This window comes from Entelurus aequoreus, linkage group LG09, assembly GCF_033978785.1.
Source record: "Entelurus aequoreus isolate RoL-2023_Sb linkage group LG09, RoL_Eaeq_v1.1, whole genome shotgun sequence".
Taxonomy (NCBI): domain Eukaryota; kingdom Metazoa; phylum Chordata; class Actinopteri; order Syngnathiformes; family Syngnathidae; genus Entelurus; species Entelurus aequoreus.
The window spans coordinates 70972785-70996027 of record NC_084739.1 but is presented as its reverse complement, the minus strand read 5'-3'; the positions used below and the strand labels follow the sequence as shown (position 1 = coordinate 70996027).

The window sequence follows — 23243 nt, the reverse complement described above, 5'->3', positions numbered from 1 at the left end:
TGGACCAAGCTGGAGTGGATTGATGATTTATTTATGTGTAATTGTTACTAATTGGATTTATTTGTGTGTAATTGTTACTAATTGGACCAAGATGGAGTGGATTGATGATTTATTTATGTGTAATTGTTACTAATTGGACCAAGCTGGAGTGGATTGATGATTTATTTATGTGTAATTGTTACTAATTGGATTTATTTATGTGTAATTGTTACTAATTGGACCAAGCTGGAGTGGATTGATGATTTATTTATGTGTAATTGTTACTAATTGGACCAAGCTGGAGTGGATTGATGATTTATTTATGTGCAATTGTTACTAATTGGACCAAGCTGGAGTGGATTGATGATTTATTTATGTGTAATTGTTACTAATTGGATTTATTTGTGTGTAATTGTTACTAATTGGACCAAGATGGAGTGGATTGATGATTTATTTATGTGTAATTGTTACTAATTGGACCAAGCTGGAGTGGATTGATGATTTATTTATGTGTAATTGTTACTAATTGGATTTATTTATGTGTAATTGTTACTAATTGGACCAAGATGGAGTAGATTGATGATTTATTTATGTGTAATTGTTACTAATTGGACCAAGCTGGAGTAGATTGGTGATTTATTTATGTGTAATTGTTACTAATTGGACCAAGCTGCAGTAGATTGATGATTTATTTATGTGTAATTGTTACTAATTGGATTTATTTATGTGTAATTGTTACTAATTGGACCAAGCTGGAGTGGATTGATGATTTATTTATGTGTAATTGTTACTAATTGGATTTATTTATGTGTAATTGTTACTAATTGGACCAAGCTGGAGTGGATTGATGATTTATTTATGTGTAATTGTTACTAATTGGATTTATTTATGTGTAATTGTTACTAATTGGACCAAGCTGGAGTGGATTGATGATTTATTTATGTGTAATTGTTACTAATTGGATTTATTTATGTGTAATTGTTACTAATTGGACCAAGCTGGAGTGGATTGAGAAACATTTATTCCAAGTTGTCATGAAGCAAAAATAAACTCTTAATGTACAAAGTGATGAAGAGGAAGGCTGAGATCTTCTCCATAAATACTGACAAAGATCCTAAAAGGACGGAGAGTGAACTCTTCACAAAGCGGGTGTGCTGATTTTGCCCAACAAGAACATGGCGTCACAATCAGCGTCCATCACGGAGAAGAAGAAGGGTCTGTTGATGGTCACTTGCTGGCCGTCTTCCTTCATCTTCTCCCACGGCGCCGCTTCTTCCTCCGACATCTCCAAGGACACGGCGTTGATGGCCTGATGGACACGCAGGACTTGAAGCAACACCAGCATGGTGGACTTGGTGAAGGTGGACTTACCTTGTCCAGGGTGAAGGTGTCAAAGAAGGTGGACTTACCTTGTCCAGGGTGAAGGTGTCAGAGTTGGCCAGCTGGCTGAACTCAGCCTGGGAGCCCAAAAGTCTGGACTCCACTTCTGGGTCCATGTTGCCTAAAAGATGGCGGACGTCGTTCACTGAAGACATGGACAACTTTGGCAGGGACAACTCCAACAACCTGATGGACACACGGACACCAAATAAATAACCAGCACAGCGCTCCTGTCCTTGAATAGAGGATCTTTTAACCATGTAGACATGGACAACTTTGGCAGGGACAACCTGATGGACACACGGACACCAAATAAATAACCAGCACAGCGCTCCTGTCCTTGAATAGAGGATCTTTTAACCATGTAGACATGGACAACTTTGGCAGGGACAACCTGATGGACACACGGACACCAAATAAATAACCAGCACAGCGCTCCTGTCCTTGAATAGAGGATCTTTTAACCATGAAGACATGGACAACTTTGGCAGGGACAACTCCAACAACCTGATGGCCACACGGACACCAAATAAATAACCAGCCCAGCGCTCCTGTCCTTGAATAGAGGATCTTTTAACCACAATCTTTGACCTTTTTAAAGTGTGGTCCTTTAAAAATCCAGCACATAGATGATCTTTGACCAACATTGTTGTGGTAGGTCCTTGAAAACAGCAGTGCTCCTGTTGCATAGAGGATCTTTGACTAGCATGTTTGTGGTGGGTGCTTAAAACCAGTAGAGTGCTGCTGTTGCATAGAGGATCTTTGACCAACATTTTTGTGATGGTCCTTAAAAACAGCAGAGTGCTCCTGTTGCATAGATGATCTCTGACATTTTTGTGATGGTCCTTAAAAACAGCACATTGCTCCTGTTGCATAGATGATCTTTGACCAACATTGTTGTGGTAGGTCCTTAAAAACAGCACATTGCTCCTGTTGCATAGATGATCTTTGACCAACATTGTTGTGGTAGGTCCTTAAAAACAGCAGTGCTCCTGTTGCATAGAGGATCTTTGACTAGCATGTTTGTGGTGGGTGCTTAAAACCAGTAGAGTGCTGCTGTTGCATAGAGGGTCTTTGACCAACATTTTTGTGATGGTCCTTAAAAACAGCAGAGTGCTCCTGTTGCATAGATGATCTCTGACATTTTTGTGATGGTCCTTAAAAACAGCACATTGCTCCTGTTGCATAGATGATCTTTGACCAACATTGTTGTGGTAGGTCCTTAAAAACAGCACATTGCTCCTGTTGCATAGATGATCTTTGACCAACATTGTTGTGGTAGGTCCTTAAAAACAGCAGTGCTCCTGTTGCATAGAGGATCTTTGACTAGCATGTTTGTGGTGGGTGCTTAAAACCAGTAGAGTGCTGCTGTTGCATAGAGGATCTTTGACCAACATTGTTGTGGTAGGTCCTTAAAAACAGCAGTGCTCCTGTTGCATAGATGATCTTTGACCAACATTGTTGTGGTAGGTCCTTAAAAACAGCAGTGCTCCTGTTGCATAGATGATCTTTGACCAACATTGTTGTGGTAGGTCCTTAAAAACAGCAGAGTGCTCCTGTTGCATAGATGATCTCTGACATTTTTGTGATGGTCCTTAAAAACAGCACATTGCTCCTGTTGCATAGATGATCTTTGACCAACATTGTTGTGGTAGGTCCTTAAAAACAGCAGTACTCCTGTTGCATAGAGGATCTTTGACCAACATTGTTGTGGTAGGTCCTTAAAAACAGCAGTGCTCCTGTTGCATAGATGATCTTTGACCAACATTGTTGTGGTAGGTCCTTAAAAACAGCACATTGCTCCTGTTGCATAGATGATCTTTGACCAACATTGTTGTGGTAGGTCCTTAAAAACAGCAGTGCTCCTGTTGCATAGAGGATCTTTGACTAGCATGTTTGTGGTGGGTGCTTAAAACCAGTAGAGTGCTGCTGTTGCATAGAGGGTCTTTGACCAACATTTTTGTGATGGTCCTTAAAAACAGCAGAGTGCTCCTGTTGCATAGATGATCTCTGACATTTTTGTGATGGTCCTTAAAAACAGCACATTGCTCCTGTTGCATAGATGATCTTTGACCAACATTGTTGTGGTAGGTCCTTAAAAACAGCACATTGCTCCTGTTGCATAGATGATCTTTGACCAACATTGTTGTGGTAGGTCCTTAAAAACAGCAGTGCTCCTGTTGCATAGAGGATCTTTGACTAGCATGTTTGTGGTGGGTGCTTAAAACCAGTAGAGTGCTGCTGTTGCATAGAGGATCTTTGACGAACATTGTTGTGGTAGGTCCTTAAAAACAGCAGTGCTCCTGTTGCATAGATGATCTTTGACCAACATTGTTGTGGTAGGTCCTTAAAAACAGCAGTGCTCCTGTTGCATAGATGATCTTTGACCAACATTGTTGTGGTAGGTCCTTAAAAACAGCAGAGTGCTCCTGTTGCATAGATGATCTCTGACATTTTTGTGATGGTCCTTAAAAACAGCACATTGCTCCTGTTGCATAGATGATCTTTGACCAACATTGTTGTGGTAGGTCCTTAAAAACAGCAGTACTCCTGTTGCATAGAGGATCTTTGACCAACATTGTTGTGGTAGGTCCTTAAAAACAGCAGTGCTCCTGTTGCATAGATGATCTTTGACCAACATTGTTGTGGTAGGTCCTTAAAAACAGCAGTGCTCCTGTTGCATAGAGGATCTTTGACCAACATTGTTGTGGTAGGTCCTTAAAAACAGCAGTGCTCCTGTTGCATAGATGATCTTTGACCAACATTGTTGTGGTAGGTCCTTAAAAACAGCAGTGCTCCTGTTGCATAGATGATCTTTGACCAACATTGTTGTGGTAGGTCCTTAAAAACAGCAGTGCTCCTGTTGCATAGAGGCTGAGTGCGTATGTCAAATAGAGGATCTTTGAGGAGTATTTTTGAAGTGGGTTTTTAATAACAGAGGAGTACTCTGCATCTTGTCAAAAAAGGATTTTTGACAAGATGCAGAGTACTCTTCTTGAATAGAAGATCTTTGACTTCAATTTTTGTGGTGCGTTATTTAAACAGCTGAGTGTGTCTGTCAAATAGAGGATCTTTGAGCAGTATTTTTGGGGTGGGTTTTTAAAAACCGCTGAGTGTGCCTGTCAAAAAGTGGATTTTTGACAAGATGCCGATTACTCCTCTCGAATAGAAGATCTTTGACTTAAATGTTTGTGGCACGTTATAAAAACAGCTGAGTGCATCTGTCAATAAAGGATCTTTGAACAGTATTTTTGGGGCGGGTTTTTTAAAAGCATCTGAGTGTGTCTGCATCTTCTCAAAAATCCTATTTTTGACAGTACTCTTCTCGAATAGAAGATCTTTGACTACAATTTTTGTGGTGCATTACCAAAACAGCTGAGTGCATCTGTCAATTAGAGGATCTTTGACAAGATGGGTTCTGATGTAGAAGATCTTTAACTTATATTTTTGTGGTGCGTTATTAAAACAGCTGAGTAAGTCTGTCAAATAGAGGATCTTTGACAAAATGAGTACTCCTCATGTAGAAGATCTTTAACTTATATTTTTGTGGTGCATTACTAAAACAGCTTAGTGCGTCTGTCAAATAGAGGATCTTTGACAAGATGAGTACTCATGTAGAAAATCTTTAACTTAGATTTTTGTGGTGCTTTATCAAAACAGCTGAGTACTCCTCTCGAATAGAAGATCTTTACAAACTTCAATGTTTGTGGTGCGTTACTAAAACAGCTGGGTGTATCTGTCAAAAAAAAAAGGATTTTTGACAAGATGCAGAGTACTCCTCTCGAATAGAAGATCTTTAACTTCAATGTTTGTGGTGCGTTACTAAAACAGCTGGGTGTGTCTGTCAAATAAAGGATCTTTGACAAGATGAGTACTCCTCATGTAGAAAATCTTTAACTTGTATTTTTGTGGTGCATTATTAAAACAGCTGGGTGTGTCTGTCAAATAGAGGATCTTTGACAAGATGCAGAGTACTCCTCTCGAATAGAAGATCTTTAACTTCAATGTTTGTGGTGCGTTACTAAAACAGCTGCGTGTGTCTGTCAAATAGAGGATCTTTGACAAGATGCAGAGTACTCCTCTCGAATAGAAGATCTTTAACTTCAATGTTTGTGGTGCGTTACTAAAACAGCTAGGTGTGTCTGTCAAATAAAGGATCTTTGACAAGATGAGTACTCCTCATGTAGAAAATCTTTAACTTATATTTTTGTGGTGCATTATTAAAACAGCTGGGTGTGTCTGTCAAATAGATGATCTTTGACAAGATGCAGAGTACTCCTCTCGAATAGAAGATCTTTAACTTCAATGTTTGTGGTGCGTTACTAAAACAGCTAGGTGTGTCTGTCAAATAAAGGATCTTTGACAAGATGAGTACTCCTCATGTAGAAAATCTTTAACTTATATTTTTGTGGTGCATTATTAAAACAGCTGGGTGTGTCTGTCAAATAGATGATCTTTGACAAGATGCAGAGTACTCCTCTCGAATAGAAGATCTTTAACTTCAATGTTTGTGGTGCGTTACTAAAACAGCTGGGTGTGTCTGTCAAATAGAGGATCTTTGACAAAAGAAGCATCCAAGCGCTGCAATGTAAAATGCTGAAAAAGGAGAGATAGAAGAGAGGTGTCTCACCGCTGATGGAGGTTTATTTTCCATGAAGAGATGAGGTCGGTGCGCAGCTTGGCTTGGAGGTCGTGGAGGTTGACGCCGTGGTCAGGTAGCACCACCAACATGTAGGAGCGCTCGCTCAGGGACAGTTTGATGACCGTGCACCGCCTCATCTGGCAGGAACACGCATGGACATATATTGTTAGACAGGAGGTGCCACTCTGCTGCAAAGTCCATGACGAGCACATGTACCGTGTCGTGGAAGTAGTGGTGGAGGCCGACGTGCGTCATCATGGGCGTCATCACGGTGGTCGTCGGGTCCACGTGGAACTCCTGCAAGGACGTCTTGTGGGATTGGAAGTTGCCTACAAAGACAAAATCAAAGATTGTGTGCACGTAGGATGGAGGATGGAAATGTTGATCATGTGACCAACCCTGGAAGCGGAAGGACGTGAGGAACAGAAGGTCGAAGTTGGCGTCCACGTCTCTGAAGGCCTCCTTCACCTTTCCGCTGGAGGTGTTCTCCACAAAAGTGTTGACCCGCTGCAGGTGCTCCCCGCGCTCAGAGAAGTCCACGGCGCGGACGAAAGAGGAGTGGGAGAAGTCGCTGGCGCCCTGGACCACGTCCTGGGACAGGCGCACGTGCGGCCGAGTGAAGAGCCAGGCTTGGGCTGAGATGTGGTGTTGGAGCTGCTGGTTGATGCTGTGGAGGGTCTTCAGGACCATGCCTGCGTCCACCAGGGAGACGCAGTCCTCTCGGTCCGTGCCGCTGCTCAGGCCCAGGAGGTCCTGGAGGGAAGAGAAGAGGACAGTCCAGTTCTTCCTACAACATGCACAGCTTTCTAAATGTCCGCACTGTACATTTATCAGGGAGTTTGTGTTCCACTTCAAAACAAACAATCTTTTCAAACTACTTCAATAGATTGCAGGAAATTAAAAAACTTAAACCATTTTTATTTCATAAAATGTCCTTTAAAAAAATGTGTAAATCCACTTTTTAGGTAGAAAATGCAAATGCCAAAAAAAAAGAGGTAAAACTCCGAAATGTATTCATTATTTTATTCAGGGAAAAAACACGTACCTTCATCCCCACTTTTTTTCTAAAATAAATAAACTCAACTCGACAATCATTCCTACCCAAAAACACAAACTGTAATAAAAAATAAAATATATATATATATATACACACATATACATATATATATATACATATATGTATATATATATATGTGTATATATATGTATATATATATACATATATAAATATATGTATATATATATGTATATATATGTGTATATATATATATATCTGTATATATATATGTGTATATATATATGTATATATATGTGTATATATATATATATCTGTATATATATATGTGTATATATATATTTGTATATATATGTATAAATATATATGTATGTATAATATATGTATGTGTATATGTGTATATATGTATGTATATGTATATATATATGTATATGTCTATATATATATGTATATATATATGTATATATATATTTGTATATATATATATTTGTATATATATATATTTGTATATATATGTATAAATATATATGTATGTATAATGTATGTATGTATATATATATGTATGTATATATTTATGTATATGTCTGTATGTATATGTCTATATATACATATGTATATAGACATATATGTGTATATATATTTGTATATATATATATATATTTGTATATATATATATGTATAAATATATATGTATGATGTATGTATGTATATATATATGTATATATTTATGTGTATATATATACATATATATATATGTATATGTCTGTATGTATGTCTATATATATGTATGTATGTATATGTGTCTCTCTCTGTATATATACATGTGTATGTGTATACATATACATGTGTGTGTAAATGTGTATATATATGTATGTGTGTATATATATATACATATGTATATATACATACATAAATGTGTATATATGTATGTTGTAGATGATATATATATATATATGATTGATATATATGTATATATATGATATGATATACATACATACATATATGTGTATATATATATATACTGTATTTTTGTGTGTGTATATATATATATATGTATACACATGTATATATATATACACACATGTATATGTGTGTGTGTATATATATATATACACACATGTATATGTGTGTATATATATATACATGTGTGTATATATATATATATATACACACACATATACACATGTATATGTGTGTGTATATCTATATATACACACACATGTATATGTGTGTATATATATATATATATATATATATATGATTTCACCAGGGTTTTGAGGGTGACAAAGCGTGAAGTTCCAAACCTGGAAGGAGCGAGCAGTCTTCTTGGAGGCCCCCAGGTCAAAGGTGAGGAGGGAGCCGTAGGTGTTGACAGGTGAGAAGAGCGTGTTGGCTGCTGGCTGCTTGCCACTGAGCGCCTGGTACATCCTCAAACCCAAGGAGTTGACCAGCTCCGCCAGCACCGCCGTCCTCTGCGTCACGTCCTGCGTCACGTTGTCCCGCTCGGACGGACCCCGCTGGTCCGGCGTCAGGACCGCCATGTCGAGAGGCGCCACGGAAACACTCTCCAGGGGCTGGAAGGTGTGGTTCTGGAGGGTCTCGCAGCTGACGTTGTCGGCGGCGAAGAGATGGAAAGGATGGATGTAGACGCGGTTGGCTCCGCCTCCTGAGAGGCAGCAGCACAGGAGCACGAGCACCAGAGGACCAGGCTGCATTTTCACTACAAGACAAAACCCGCATGGACCTTAGACACAAGTGTGGCTTTCTCCTGGGATCTGGCTGGATCTGGTTCTGGGCCACAAGGCCACATGTCAGCCATGGATTGATGGTTCTTTGTACTCGCTGAAAGAGCCGCCCGCCATCGCCCGCGGCAACAAGGCTCGCTTTGACAATGAAGCACATTTCTTGTCTGTTTGCATCGCTCAAAGTTACACAAGTTCAAATTCTCACTTTTGTCACACTTCTGCTTACTCACCTGATTCACATTCTTCTCCTTTCCATTTATTGACACTTGTAAGCGCATAATTAATACATTAATACAATTAATCATCAGACTTGGAAGTTTTTTCAGGTTAATTTTTGTTTTATGAATCATATTTTCTAAGGCAATCAAGCTAAAGTATTTATTAAAAATCTTACTGATAATTATCAATATAATTTGAATTGTTAAATACAAACATGTTATAATATAATACAAAATAAATTATTTATATAGAAAATGATGCGCAAAATATTGTGTGATAATATTCAGAGTTTAAAACAATTGATGTTTTTATAAATTATTATTTCTATTTTTTTTACATAATAAATGAAATAAATAAATATACAGTTTAAAAGTTAAGACAACATTATTCGTACCCTGGCCAGATTTTGTTTTTGTGTGAAAGTGAACTTGTATCTTCCATAAATAAAATAAAAGAGCGTTACTTATAATTAACTCATTTGAAAAAACATTTCAAAAACTTAATTTTGATTATTTTCACATTTTAAATAAATACATATCTTTATCATTTTTACATTTAAGCCCAAACTGATTCATACCCTGGCCAGATTTTAATTGTGTGTGAAAGAGATTATATATATATATATATATATATATATATATATATATATATATATATATATATATATATATATATATATATATATATATATATATATATATATATATATATATATATATATATATATATATATATATATATTTTAAAAAAACTTTATATATATATTCAAAAAAATAAAAAAATAAAAAATATATATATACATACATACATACATACATACATACATACATATACAGTATATATTTACATACATACATATATGCACACACATTTATATACACAGTACACACATGTACATACATATATTTATTTATACATACATACATTTTTACACATACATACATATATTTACATATATGTAATATATACATACACATATATATACACATTTACACATATATACATACATATATTTTCATATATAATAAATATATACACACATATATATGTATGTTTGTATAATGTATATATACATTATATATGTATATATACACACATTACATATGTTTATACACACACACATCATATATATGGAAATATACACACATTACCATATAATGTATATACACATATGTATACATATATATTATATATACGTATTATATATTCACATTATTTATACACAGATTATGTAAATATGCACACACATTAATATATGTATATATATATATACACACACACACACACATTACATATATACATACATTATATATACGTATACACACTAATATATATATACACACAAAGACATGTATACATATATACATTTATACACAAATCTATGTGTGTGTGTGTGTGTGTATATATATATATATATATATATATATATATATATATATATATATTGAACTTTCCATTCATACTGTTTAAATAATTGCTTAAGCTCAAAATTAGCCGAGACAAATTTTAGGTTAAAGACATAAGTTTAAATATATTCATTTATTTACTTTATATTTTGGCAAAAAATGTCCTGGAACTCAATCTTAAAAAAGTACCGGTATTTTAAAAAACTCATAAATGCATACATAAAAGTGACTAAATTCTGTTAAATTGTCTTTAAATTTTTTTTTAAATAGATGACACATTTCAACAAGTGGCGTTTAGAAGGTTAAAGGAGTTCCTAATCCATTGATCTAACGGCGTTTCAAAGAACATATTGATTTTCTCCCCCTGATACACGTCCACTAAGAAGATTTGGATGTTCTTTTGCCAAAGTAGGACTTTAGCCTTTTGAGATGAGCAAACATGAGAGGACATGGCCTTGGTCTTCCAGCCAAGCACACACACGTCCTCCATGACTCCACAATGAAGAACATTCCTCCACACACACGTCCTCCATGACTCCACAATGAAGAACATTCCTCCACACACACGTCCTCCATGACTCCACAATGAAGAACATTCCTCCACACACACGTCCTCCATGACTCCACAATGAAGAACATTCCTCCACACACACATGTCCTCCATGACTCCACAATGAAGAACATTCCTCCACACACATGTCCTCCATGACTCCACAATGAAGAACATTCCTCCACACACATGTCCTCCATGACTCCACAATGAAGAACATTATCAGACAGAAGCAGGCAAGTGTGGTGGTGAGCTTGTTCTTACCGTGCCTTGCTTGGTGCTGCGGAATGAAGCTCCCGTCGCTTCCCTCCCGGACTTTAAAGCTGCCAGTTACTCATTAACACTCGGGACTTGATCGATGCTTCTGACCGACCCTCCCAGTGTCCCCCTCATACGTGTTGACTCTAGCAGGCACATCCTCAAAAGGTGGGCGGGGGCGTCCACAATAGGAAGGGTGAGTGGGAGGGTCCTTTCAGTGAAATGTTGCACTGATGTTTACTTGTGATGTGGGAAGATGTCCTCAACTGTGGACAAAACAAACATGAATCACTAAAGCAAACTTGCAGCTTGTTTTTCTTTCAAATGATGTCACATTTGAAAGAAATACTTTTAGCATCTACAAACCCCGTTTCCATATGAGTTGGGAAATTGTGTTAGATCAGGGGTCTCAAACACGTTATTTTGCGGCCCCCACCTTAATATGAAAGTTTAATGTTAGTGCGGACCGCGAGTTTAAAATGAATGGCGCTTGACAGCGTTGTGTGCGGAGCTGAAGGAAATAGGAATCTACCAATCACGGTGTGGTATAAGGCTCTCGACAACATCGAGGGCGTGCCGTGATGGCACTGCCTTTAGTGTCCTCTATAAACTGTCACTGCATCATCTTTTTGTCCATGCTAACAGCGTGCCGGCTCAGACACATGAAGTATGAGGCTTCTGCAGACACACGCAGGTTATAGCAAGACATACTTGAGGAACAGCCATACATGTCCCGCTGAGGGTGGTCATATTTTATTTTATTTATTTTTGTAACACTGTTACAAATATGCGCCACACTGTGAACCCACACCAAACAAGAATGACAAACACATTTCGGGAGAACATCCACACCTAAACACAACATAAACACAACAAATACCCAGAATCATTTGCAGCCCTAACTCTTCCGGGCTACAAAAACACCCCCGCTACCCCCAACCCCGCCCACCTCAACCCCCACCCACACCTCAACCCCCCCCCCCCCCCCCCCCTCCATCTCCCGAATTCGGAGGTCTCAAGGTTGGCAAGTATGCATTGATGTCACTTGCGTGATGCAAGCAGAGAAACATTTTGCCGCTTTTCCACGACACCCGCACACGCACTTCCTCCCTCCCTCCCTCGCTCGCCCGCCTGCTCTCTCCCGCCCCCGTTGTAAACAGTCCGGGCGAGGAAGACGAGCGCTCCGGTAGGACCGAGCGACAATACAAAAGTGTGGTGCACTGGACCCCAGCGCTGATACTCCGACAGAGAGTCGCTGGGCGAATTAGACGTGTAACACATTAGTGGTGATGTTAGCCCGTTCGGGGCTAATTGTGCTACCGTAACTGTAAACTCCACGGCGAGCCACCCCCCCTCCCCCCTCCCGTTGGCTCCAGACAGAGACGATTTTTGATGCAATATTTCTTTGTTGAGCACAGGGGCACCCCGACGTGTCTTATTTCATTTCATTTTTATTTATCTCCTTCATTGATGTGCATCTTTGCTCGATAAGACAATTATACCTCAATTATACATTTACACACCAATGCCTGAGAAGGAGCAGCATGAAGAAAAATCTTATATTCTTCTGCCCCCTTCAACATAATACGTAGTCTTACTAAATGATATCATATAAACCAACAATTACATCCAAATATAACGAAAACAAACAAAAAGACACACAAAAAAACACAAGAAGTGCAAAACTTCATGATGTACAAACCGAACAAAAAAAACCAAAGAAGTAATATACACCTCACGGGATGACACAAAACAAATACAAAACCAGGCAAAAAATAAGTAAAATAATAAATATAAAGCAAAATGTAAACACTTATGGCTGTCCATATGATCTTATTGTTCTGTCTTTATATATTTTTTCAATTGGAATATATTTTTACAATCTTTTATCTCATTGTAAAGAGAATTCCATAGTTGAACCCCCACCACTGATATACACATTTGTTTTAAAGTTGTCCTTGAATACTGATGTTGGAAATGACCTTTTCTTCCATGCTCTTCATTCTCACAAGTCATGACAAACATTTTTTGTACATTTGTTGGTAATGTTTTACTTTTAGCCTTAAACATGACACATCATGTCTGTAACTTTACTAGCTCCTGTCATTTCAATAAACCCGAATTAATAAATAATATGTTAGTGTGTTCTAAGTAATCTACTTTATGAATAATCCTTGTAGCTCTTTTCTGTAGTTGATACAGAGAAAGTTGCGGTGCACAAGGAATACAATTTGAAACGTCATCATACAACTAGACATGCTGAGGAGTATGCAAAATACCAGGGAGATGAGAGAGTGAACCGGGTTGCACATTTTAAAAGCAGTCTACTGAGGCAACAAGATTTCGTCAAGAAAGCAAGCGAAAAGAGCGATGCAGCAGTCAAAGCTAGCTATATGGTGAGTGAGATGGTTGCTAGGGCGGGAAAGCCATTCAAAGAAGGTGAATTCATTAAAAAGTGCATGTTAGATTTTTTTAAAGAAATCTTTTCTTGCGGCCCAGCCTCACCCAGTTTCTGCATCCAGTGGCCCCCAGGTCAATTGAGTTTGGACCCCTGTGTTAGATGTAAATATAAACGGAATACAATGATTTGCAAATCCTTTTCAAGCCATATTCAGTTGAATGCACTACAAAGACAACATATTTGATGTTCAAACTCATAAACTTTATATTTTTTTTGCAAATAATAATTAAGTTAGAATTTCATGGCTGCAACACGTGCCAAAGTAGTTGGGAAAGGGCATGTTCACCACTGTGTTACATGGCCTTTCCTTTTAACAACACTCAGTAAAGGTTTGGGAACTGAGGAGACACATTTTTGAAGCTTCTCAGGTGGAATTCTTTCCCATTCTTGTTTAATGTACAGCTTAAGTTGTTCAACAGTCCGGGGGTCTCCCTTCTGCTATTTTAGGTGCCACACATTTTCAATGGGAGACAGGTCTGGACTACAGGCAGGCCAGTCTAGTACCCGCACTCTTTTACTATGAAGCCACGTTGATGTAACACGTGGCTTGGCATTGTCTTGCTGAAATAAGCAGGGGCGTCCATGGTAACGTTGCTTGGATGGCAACATATGTTGCTCCAAAAGCTGTATGTACCTTTCAGCATTAATGGTGCCTTCACACATGTGTAAGTTACCCATGTCTTGGGCACTAATACACCCCCATACCATCACACATGCTGCCTTTTACACTTTGCGCCTAGAACAATCCGGATGGTTCTTTTCCTCTTTGGTCCGGAGGACACGACGTCCACAGTTTCCAAAAACAATTTGAAATGTGGACTCGTCAGACCACAGAACACTTTTCCACTTTGTATCAGTCCATCTTAGATGAGCTCGGGCCCAGCGAAGCCGACGGCGTTTCTGGGTGTTGTTGATAGACGGTTTTCGCCTTGCATAGGAGAGTTTTAACTTGCACTTACAGATGTAGCGACCAACTGTAGTTACCGACAGTGGGTTTCTGAAGTGTTCCTGAGCCCATGTGGTGATATCCTTTACACACTGATGTGGCTTGTTGATGCAGTACAGCCTGAGGGATGGAAGGTCACGGGCTTAGCTGCTTACGTGCAGTGATTTCTCCAAAATTCTGAACCCTTTGATGATATTACGGAGCGTAGATGGTGAAATCCCTAAATTCCTTGCAATAGCTGCTTGAGAAAGGTTTTTCTTAAACTGTTCAACAATTTGCTCAGGCATTTGTTGACCAAGTGGTGACCCTCGCCCCGTCCTTGTTTGTGAATGACTGAGCATTTCATGGAATCTACTTTTATACCCAATCATGGCACCCACCTGTTCCCAATTTGCCTGTTCACCTGTGGGATGTTCCAAATAAGTGTTTGATGAGCATTCCTCAACTTTATCAGTATTTATTGCCACCTTTCCCAACTTCTTTGTCACGTGTTGCTGGCATCAAATTCTAAAGTTAATGATTATTTGCAAAAAAAAAAAAGTTTATGAGTTTGAACATCAAATATGTTGTCTTTGTAGCATATTCAACTGAATATGGGTTGAAAATGATTTGCAAATCATTGTATTCCGTTTATATTTACATCTAACATTTCCCAACTCATATGGAAACGGGGTTTGTACATCCTGCTGGTCACACACTGCTGTGGGACAGCATTACACAAGTCAAGTGGAAGACGTAGCAAGATGCCACATTTGAAAGCAACACACAATTAGCACTTTTAACATCAACTTCCTGCTACATCCTGCTGGTCACACACTGCTGTGGGACATCATTACACAAGTCGTGTAGAAGTTGTAGCATGATGCCAAGCTTAGAAGCGACATGCAGTTAATACTTTTAACAGCAACTTCCTGCCACAACCTGCTGGTCACACACTGCTGTGGGACAGCATTACACAAGTCATGTAGAAGTTGTAGCATGATGCTACATTTGAAAGCGACATTCAGTTAATACTTTTAACATCAACTTCCTGAAAGCTCATGCTGGTCACACACTGTTGTGGGACGGAAGGCCTTATGCCTATCCCTGGGACCCCATTTTGAAAAACTCCTAGACTTATTTTCTTCAGCAAGATGTTTTTCTTCAGATTGATGAAAATGTGAGATGTTAATTAAAATAAGCAAAACAAGAAGAACATATGATTTGCCAAACGCATGAAAGAAGCAAAATGGTAATTTGGCAAATCAATTTGCTCACTTAAGTAATAACCTTCATTTGAGATATTTCATCTTGCTTATTTTGTGCAGTGTGCTCTTCACACACTGCTGTGGGACGACACCCAGGCCTTCAACCACAAGTCGTGTCAAGTTCGCCAACATGGTCGTGGTGCTTCCTCTGGCATGGAAAACATGGCTAAGCGTAAAACATGACCAAGTGAAAAACATGGCCAAGTGTAAAACATGGCCAAGTGGAAAACATGACCAAGTGTAAAACATGGCCAAGTGGAAAACATGACCAAGTGTAAAACATGGCCAAGTGTAAAACATGACCAAGTGAAAAACATGGCCAAGTGGAAAACATGGCCGAGTGGAAAACATGACCAAGTGGAAAACATGGCCAAGTGGAAAACCGGACCAAGTGTAAAACATGGCCAAGTGTAAAACATGAACAAGTGGAAAACCGGACCAAGTGTAAAACATGGCCAAGTGTAAAACATGGCCAAGTGTAAAACATGACCAAGTGGAAAACCGGACCAAGTGTAAAACATGGCCAAGTGTAAAACATGGCCAAGTGTAAGACATGACTAAGTGTAAAACATGACCAAGTGTAAAACATGGCCAAGTGTAAAACATGACTAAGTGTAAAACATGACCAAGTGTAAAACATGGCCAAGTGTAAAACATGACTAAGTGTAAAACATGACCAAGTGTAAGACATGACCAAGTGTAAAACATGGCCAAGTGTAAAACATGGCCAAGTGTAAAACATGGCCAAGTGGAACCACAGGTTGCTTGGAGGTCAGGTGACTCCATTTGGTCCTCCCCCCAGGTGCGGGTGAAGTGTGCAGGTGTAACAGGAAGTGTGCAGGTGTAACAGGATGATAGGACCAACAAAGTGCTGGGAACACAGCAAATAGGCTGCAAATGTGATTTATTAGCCGCTCCAAAATTAGTACTGTATTGTGTGATTGTTTTATGGGACAAGTCAAACAAAGTAACGTTAATAAAGTCCAGCTGCAGCTGGTCCTAAATTCACCAGTTAGAAAGTGACACAAATACTGGGACACGTCCTCATTAATACATGCAATACATTCAAACACATATTGGTCATAACTGTAATAAATCGCCTTGTTAATTTGCATAAAAAAAGAGCTCAATTTGTTATCTGCGTGAATATAAAACATGAATATAGTCGTCCCTTGCCTTATCTGGCTTCTATTATTGCGTCTCCATCACATCACAGATTTTTTAAAGTGTTTTTAAAGCATATTCTACAACATTTTTTGCCTAAATGAAGAATTTCCAAGCATGAACATGGCTAAATAAAGTCAAAATATCAATACTAAATTAGTGTTGGCCACTACAGGAGACCCAACCAATCAGAGCGTTCTGTTCAGTATGGTGGACACTGATTGGCTCAGCCTCAGTGAGCATTACTATATTGGATTTAAAGAGTGTAAAAGTGACTCAAGGGTGTTATTTCATGTCTAAGAGGCTCTCTTTATATTGAAACGTGTATTTAGAAGGTCGTAAACATGTTTTTTACACTCTAAGCCAGACCTGGGCATTCTGCGGCCCGCGGGCCACATCCGGCCCTTGGTGCATCCCTGTCCGGCCCGCGTGAGGCCAATCATAAATTACAAAATACATTTCAAAAAGTATCTATGTCGAGTGTGCAATACAACGGTGCTGCTTTTGTTTTGAAAAGCGTTATTTGTATTACGTCCGTGTGGACGTATGCTCGTGCGCGATTGTGAGTGAATGCGAACAGCGGCAATCACAAATTACAAAATAAATAAAAAAAAACATCTATGTCGTGCGCGCAATACAACTGCGCTGCTTTTATTTTGAAAAGTATTAATTATGGGCGTATGTCCGTGTGTAACCTGTGAGTGAAGGTGCACAGCGACAAGTGATGCCCGATTACCCCCGAGACGCTAAAAAGAGAAAAGTTGATGAGGAATGGCGTGTTTTCAACAAGACATGGACTGCCAAGTATTTCTACACAGAAATGAAAGGTAAAGCCATGTGCTTAATTTGTGGTACACAGGTTGCTGTGTTTACAGAATATCATTTGAATCGCCACTACACGACGACGCACCAGGAAAAATACCGGAATCTGTCTGATGAAGCGCGCGCAAGGGAGGCTGATGCGTTGATGGTAAAACTGCAAACCCAACAAGGACTTTTCGCCAAATTTCACCCCCCAGAGATGCAGCTGTCAGGACAAGTTTCGTCATTTCTCACAAAATCGCCAAAAAAAGTAAGGAGTTTTCTGACGGAGAGTTTATTAAGGAGTGCTTATTGGACTCTGTTGCGCTGATATGCCCGGAGAAGAGGGGCGCATTTGAGAACGTGTCACTCTCCCGACGCACTGTAACGAGGCGGGTTGAGACCATCGCTGGAAACTTGGAGCTTCAGCTGAAGAACAGAACGGCCGACTTTGACTGTTTTTCGCTGGCTTTGGATGAGAGTTGCGATGTACGTGACACCGCCCAGCTGCTCATCTTCTTACGTGGGATAACTGCAGACTTTCAAATCACGGAGGAGCTGGCAGCCATGCAGTCAATTAAAGAGACAACCACAGGTAATGACTTGTTCACATAGGTAAATGCGTGTTTGGACATGTTAGGACTGAAATGGGACAAGCTGGCAGGTGTGACAACAGATGGTTGTCCAAATCTGACGGGGAAAAATGTTGGACTTTTAAAGAGGATGCAGGATAAAGTGACAGAAATTGACATTTTTGCATTGTATTATACATCAGGAAGTGTTGTGTTAGACAGTGTTAAAAATAAAACCATCAAAAGCAATCTGCTTTTGTATAAAGTTAAGTTAGGTTAAATTAAATGATTATTATTATTTATCTTACGGTATATCAAAAACAATTTGAGCAAAATTTAATTGAAATATTGTCGGTGTGGCCCTCCAGCAGTGCTCAGGTTGTCATGCGGCCCCCGGTAAAAATTAATTGCCCACCCCTGCTCTAAGCAAGGAAAATATTCCTTCTTTGCAGGAATTTATTTATTGCGGCCATGACTGAAACCCATTAACAGTCATAAACAAGTGATAAGTTGTTGGAATATAAAAAGATTTAGTAATAATGCGTACAAATAAAACAACTAACCTAATTTAAAATCTGTATTGAATTTAAATTAAATTAATTTAAATTAAATATAATTAAGAGACAAGCGGTAGAAAATGAATGGATGGATGAATAATTATATATTACCAATTGAGCATTACCATTTATTAATAATTTAATATAATGATAAAAAATAATACAATTAATTAGGTAATTACTTAAATCAAATAAAACAAATTCATAAATAATTACAGTCAAATATTATTACTTGTCTACTTCACATTCTAGCCACTGAATAAATAATTTCATCTTAAACCTAAACAATTAGAAAAAGGTAATGAAAAATGTTTTTTGGATAAATAAAAAATGTAGATAAAGTTAAAAAAAAATGTATGAAAAATGTGCTGACAATGTTAGCTAGTGTTGCCGTAGTAGCTGATCAATTATTATCGGGTGGAGTAAAATAAATATTCAGAAAAGCACTAATAACGCGACGTAATCGTAATCATATTTGATATTGCGTGTGCCTGAAACACCTGAAAGCCATCTTCCTCTTTTATGACCGCACAGCAGGTGTGTATTTTCTCATCCACGTGTGACGCTTTGGGGAGATTTATGGTCAACTGGGATTATAAAAACCATCCACTTGGTCCCAGGGAGCAGGTTGGAACTCGGTGAGCCCAAGTCGCAACAATGTGGACACTCTTGGTTCTCTGTGTCCTCGCCGTCGTCTCGCATGGTGCGCAAGGTACGGTTCGCAACATTGTCAATAGTCGTAACGTTGATTAGAAAAATATTCATTTTTGTCTTGTGATCCATCATGTGATGATGCTGCATTACGGAGAACTTCAGGTACTTGTTAATGTTGACATACACTCGTGGGCATTAATGCCATTTCAATTTTGCGGCCATAATGATGCATTTGAACTAGGGGTGCACGGCAAATGTCAGGCATTATGACTAGGGATGATGTTCGAAATCGGTTCTCCCGGTTGTTCGATAAGAAAAGAACCGATTGCATGGACTCGAATCCCTTTTTGAGAACCGGTTCCCGTTATCGAGGCCACGATAGTAAAGAAAAATAGTTGGTTCTTTATTCGAATCCCTGGGAACGAATCCCTTCCCAAGTAACAGGAAATGCCCTGTGGGACCTGCAATGTTATGCCCATTTGATTGTAGACTCTTACTGACACCTTGTGGCGATATGAAAATACTACACGTCATTAGTTTGGGCACTTCCGGGTTGAGACAATTGAGAAGTAGACAAGTTGTGTTAGCTCTTACAAGCCTTGGAAAAGATAAGTCTGTAAGTAAACTGTTTAACTTGTTTATGTAAGTCAATGTTAAGGTGGAAAGTGGTTAAGTTTGATACTAAGATGTTTATTGAAAAACTATTTTGTGCACTGTTTCAATGGATGTTTTGAGGACTTAAAATGGCTGCCAGTCGTGTATTTCCACCATCGAAATAGTTTCAACACTCAGAAGTATTTGTTTGATGATAGTACTGTATATTTGTGTGAAGCTAATATTTAATAATCTGCTTTGGATTGTTTGTTAGCTGTCTGCCAAGCTGTATAACCTCAACACGTATAGTGAGGGCAGAACAGGCAATATGCAATTATTGCCAGGCTTCGCTCTCATGTAAGGGGGGAAGAATTGTTGATTGATGACTGTGGTGTTCTTAGTGTCATAGTGTGTGTAGTTAGTATGTTCCAATAGCAGCAGAAGTGCACTTTTTGGAGAGCTGTATTATTTTCAGTTTTGTGCCCAAGGGACTGATTTTATTTAACACTATATTATTATTTATACACCTATAGTGATCACAGAGACAGGTTGTTTTTGTGTTACTGTATATATTTGTTTTTATGAAAAATCCCACTTAATATACTTTGGGTAACAACAGTCAATATTTTTTTAGTTTTTTTTAGGGTGGTAACAGTCAATATTTATTTATTTATTTAATTTTATTTTTTTCTTATAAAATAAAAGTGAGCTTTTGTTAAACCAAATATTGTGTTTTTTTCCATATACTACAACCTATCTGGATTCGATAAGAGAATCGATAAGGAATCGGGTCGATAAGAGGATTGGATAATGGGCTCGAACTCGATAATTTCTTATCAAACATCATCCCTAATTATGACGTCATGCTGATAAATTCGACATAAAACACTGCAACATAGCTCTGATGAACAAAAGCACTCCAATTAGGCGAGATTACCCATACCGTGCTTTAGGTAGGGTTAGGCTGAGTATTTGCCTCAATTTTTGTTTCATCTGACATCACCTGGACAAAGATAAGACCTTCTGGAGGAAAGTTCCATGGTCAGATGAAACAAAAATGGAGCTGTTTGGCCACAATACCCAGCAATATGTTTGGAGGAGAAAAGGTGAGGCCTTTAACCCTAGGAACACCATTCCTACCGTCAAGCATGGTGGTGGTAGTATTATGCTCTGGGCCTGTTTTTCTGCCAATGGAACTGCTGCTTTAAATGGGACAATGAAAAAGGAGAATTACCTCCAAATTCTTCAGGACAAGCTAAAATCATCAGCCCGGAGGTTGGGTCTTGGGCGCAGCTGGGTGTTCCAACAGGACAATGACCCCAAACACACCTTAAAAGTGGTAAAGGAATGGCTAAATCAGGATAGAATGAAGGTTTTAGAATGGCCTTCCCAAAGTCCTGACTTAAAGGTTTGGACAATGCTGAAGAAACAAGTCCATGTCAGAAAAGCAACACATTTAGCTGAACTGCAGCAATTTAGTGGTCCAAAATTCAAGCAGAAACAAAAGCGCCTTATTGCAGGTAAACTTGCCAAGGGACATGTAAGCAAATATTAACATGATGTTCTTTACAAGTGTATGTACACTTTTGACCACCACTGTACGTGTGATTTCTTAGTTTTTTTTATTTGTAATTAATTTGGTAAGTAAAAAAAATCATTATGGGGTATTGTGTGTAGAATTTTGAGAACAAAATGAATATATGTTTCCTCCACTTGTGCCACTCAGCTCAGCCCTCGTGTCGCTACAACTGCGGCAGACACATGGGAAGCTGCTCCTGCGACAGCTCCTGCATGTACTATGGCAACTGTTGCCGTGACTACTACAGTAAGTATAAAGCACAACAACACATTTTGGGACAGGTAGGGATGGGCGATACAGCCTAATATCTGTATCGCGATATATATTGCAGCATCCTGCGATTACGATATACATCGCCAAATATTTCTTAGCAGATAAATAATAAAAAGATTTCAAAAACAGGTTACAAAGGCTCCTAATTTGGCTGCTAACATATGCAGTAACATATATATGGTTGTATTATTTTTTCAAAACTTTTAATGTACTTGCTAATTTAAATATCTGGTTACTTTAACATGTTCTATCTACACTTCTGTTCAAACGTAATAAGCACATATTATTCTAGTATTTGAACACTTGACATTAGTTTTGGGCGATACTACAAATACACAGTAGTTACAGGGGAAGTATCAGCCATAACGATGCTGATACTTCAAATGTTCATCATCATTGAATGATCACACTGAAACACAGGACGGTGGTGTGATAAAAAACAATTAAAGTATCAACCATGTACTGATACTGTACTTGGTATCATTACTGTTGATATTTGTAATTATCCACCCACCCCTGTTTACATTGAAGAGCTCTCTACACCATACACTACTACACACAGTAGGTCCTCCAGTGATAATGCTACTTTATCTTATTTGCTGCCATGGAGGCTAGGTTTAGTTAAGCGCCATCGCCCTAACAAGGACCTTTAATAATAACAGATTTGATTTGTATTGCATTTTACATTTGAATAACAAGTCTCAAAGTGCCACAGAGTAAAAACATCATACAATTATTTTTAAAAAGGAATAAAAAAAGCAACAATATTAAAATTAGCTATATGCTTTTTTTAATTTATTTTTTTAATGTTGGTTGGTTTTTAGCCCTTTTTTTTAAAAGCATCCATCGTCTGTGGGGCCCTGAGGTGGTCAGGAAGGGTGTTCCACAGATGGACGTGGCTTTGCACTGGGGAACAACATTAGCTGCTAGCAATCAATCAATCAATCAATCAATGTTTACTTATATAGCCCTAAATCATGAGTGTCTAAAAAGGGCTGCATAACAATCATTGGCACTTTAACTTAACTTTAACTTAAGCCACAACGACATCTTCGGCTCAGATCCCACATCAGGGCAAGAAAAAACTCAAACCCAATGGGACAACAATGAGAAACCTTGGAGGGGACCGCAGATGTGGGGACCCCCCCCTGGGAGACCGGTGCAATGGACGTCGAGTGGATCTAGCATAATATTGTGAGAG

The 23243-nt window shown here is 38.5% G+C and overlaps 2 protein-coding genes across 3 annotated transcripts in view; one reads left to right on the top strand and one right to left on the bottom strand.

Moving 5' to 3' along the window:
- Nucleotides 1–983: 983 nt before the first annotated feature.
- Nucleotides 984–11340, bottom strand: agt (angiotensinogen). 2 transcript variants are annotated; one of them, XM_062059277.1, is made up of 7 exons: nt 11201–11337; nt 8321–8736; nt 6400–6754; nt 6218–6330; nt 5990–6138; nt 1389–1545; nt 984–1288 (listed from the first exon to the last, which is right to left on the bottom strand). In XM_062059277.1, the coding sequence occupies exons 2-7, from the start codon at nt 8729–8731 to the stop codon at nt 1118–1120; spliced, it is 1356 nt and encodes a 451-aa protein (XP_061915261.1). In that variant the 5' UTR covers nt 8732–8736; nt 11201–11337; the 3' UTR covers nt 984–1117. The 2 variants fall into 2 exon arrangements, with proteins under 2 accessions (XP_061915261.1, XP_061915262.1); XM_062059278.1 differs by lacking the exons at nt 984–1288; nt 1389–1545 and adding an exon at nt 1701–1866 and having other exon boundaries at nt 11201–11340.
- Nucleotides 11295–23243, top strand: part of LOC133657028 (deleted in malignant brain tumors 1 protein-like) — a 24307-nt gene continuing 12358 nt past the window's right edge. The window contains exons 1-3 of the mRNA XM_062057910.1: nt 11295–11390; nt 15909–16020; nt 21917–22015. Of these exons, the coding sequence (XP_061913894.1) occupies nt 11295–11390; nt 15909–16020; nt 21917–22015 (307 nt within the window). The remainder of the gene's footprint in view (nt 11391–15908; nt 16021–21916; nt 22016–23243) is intronic.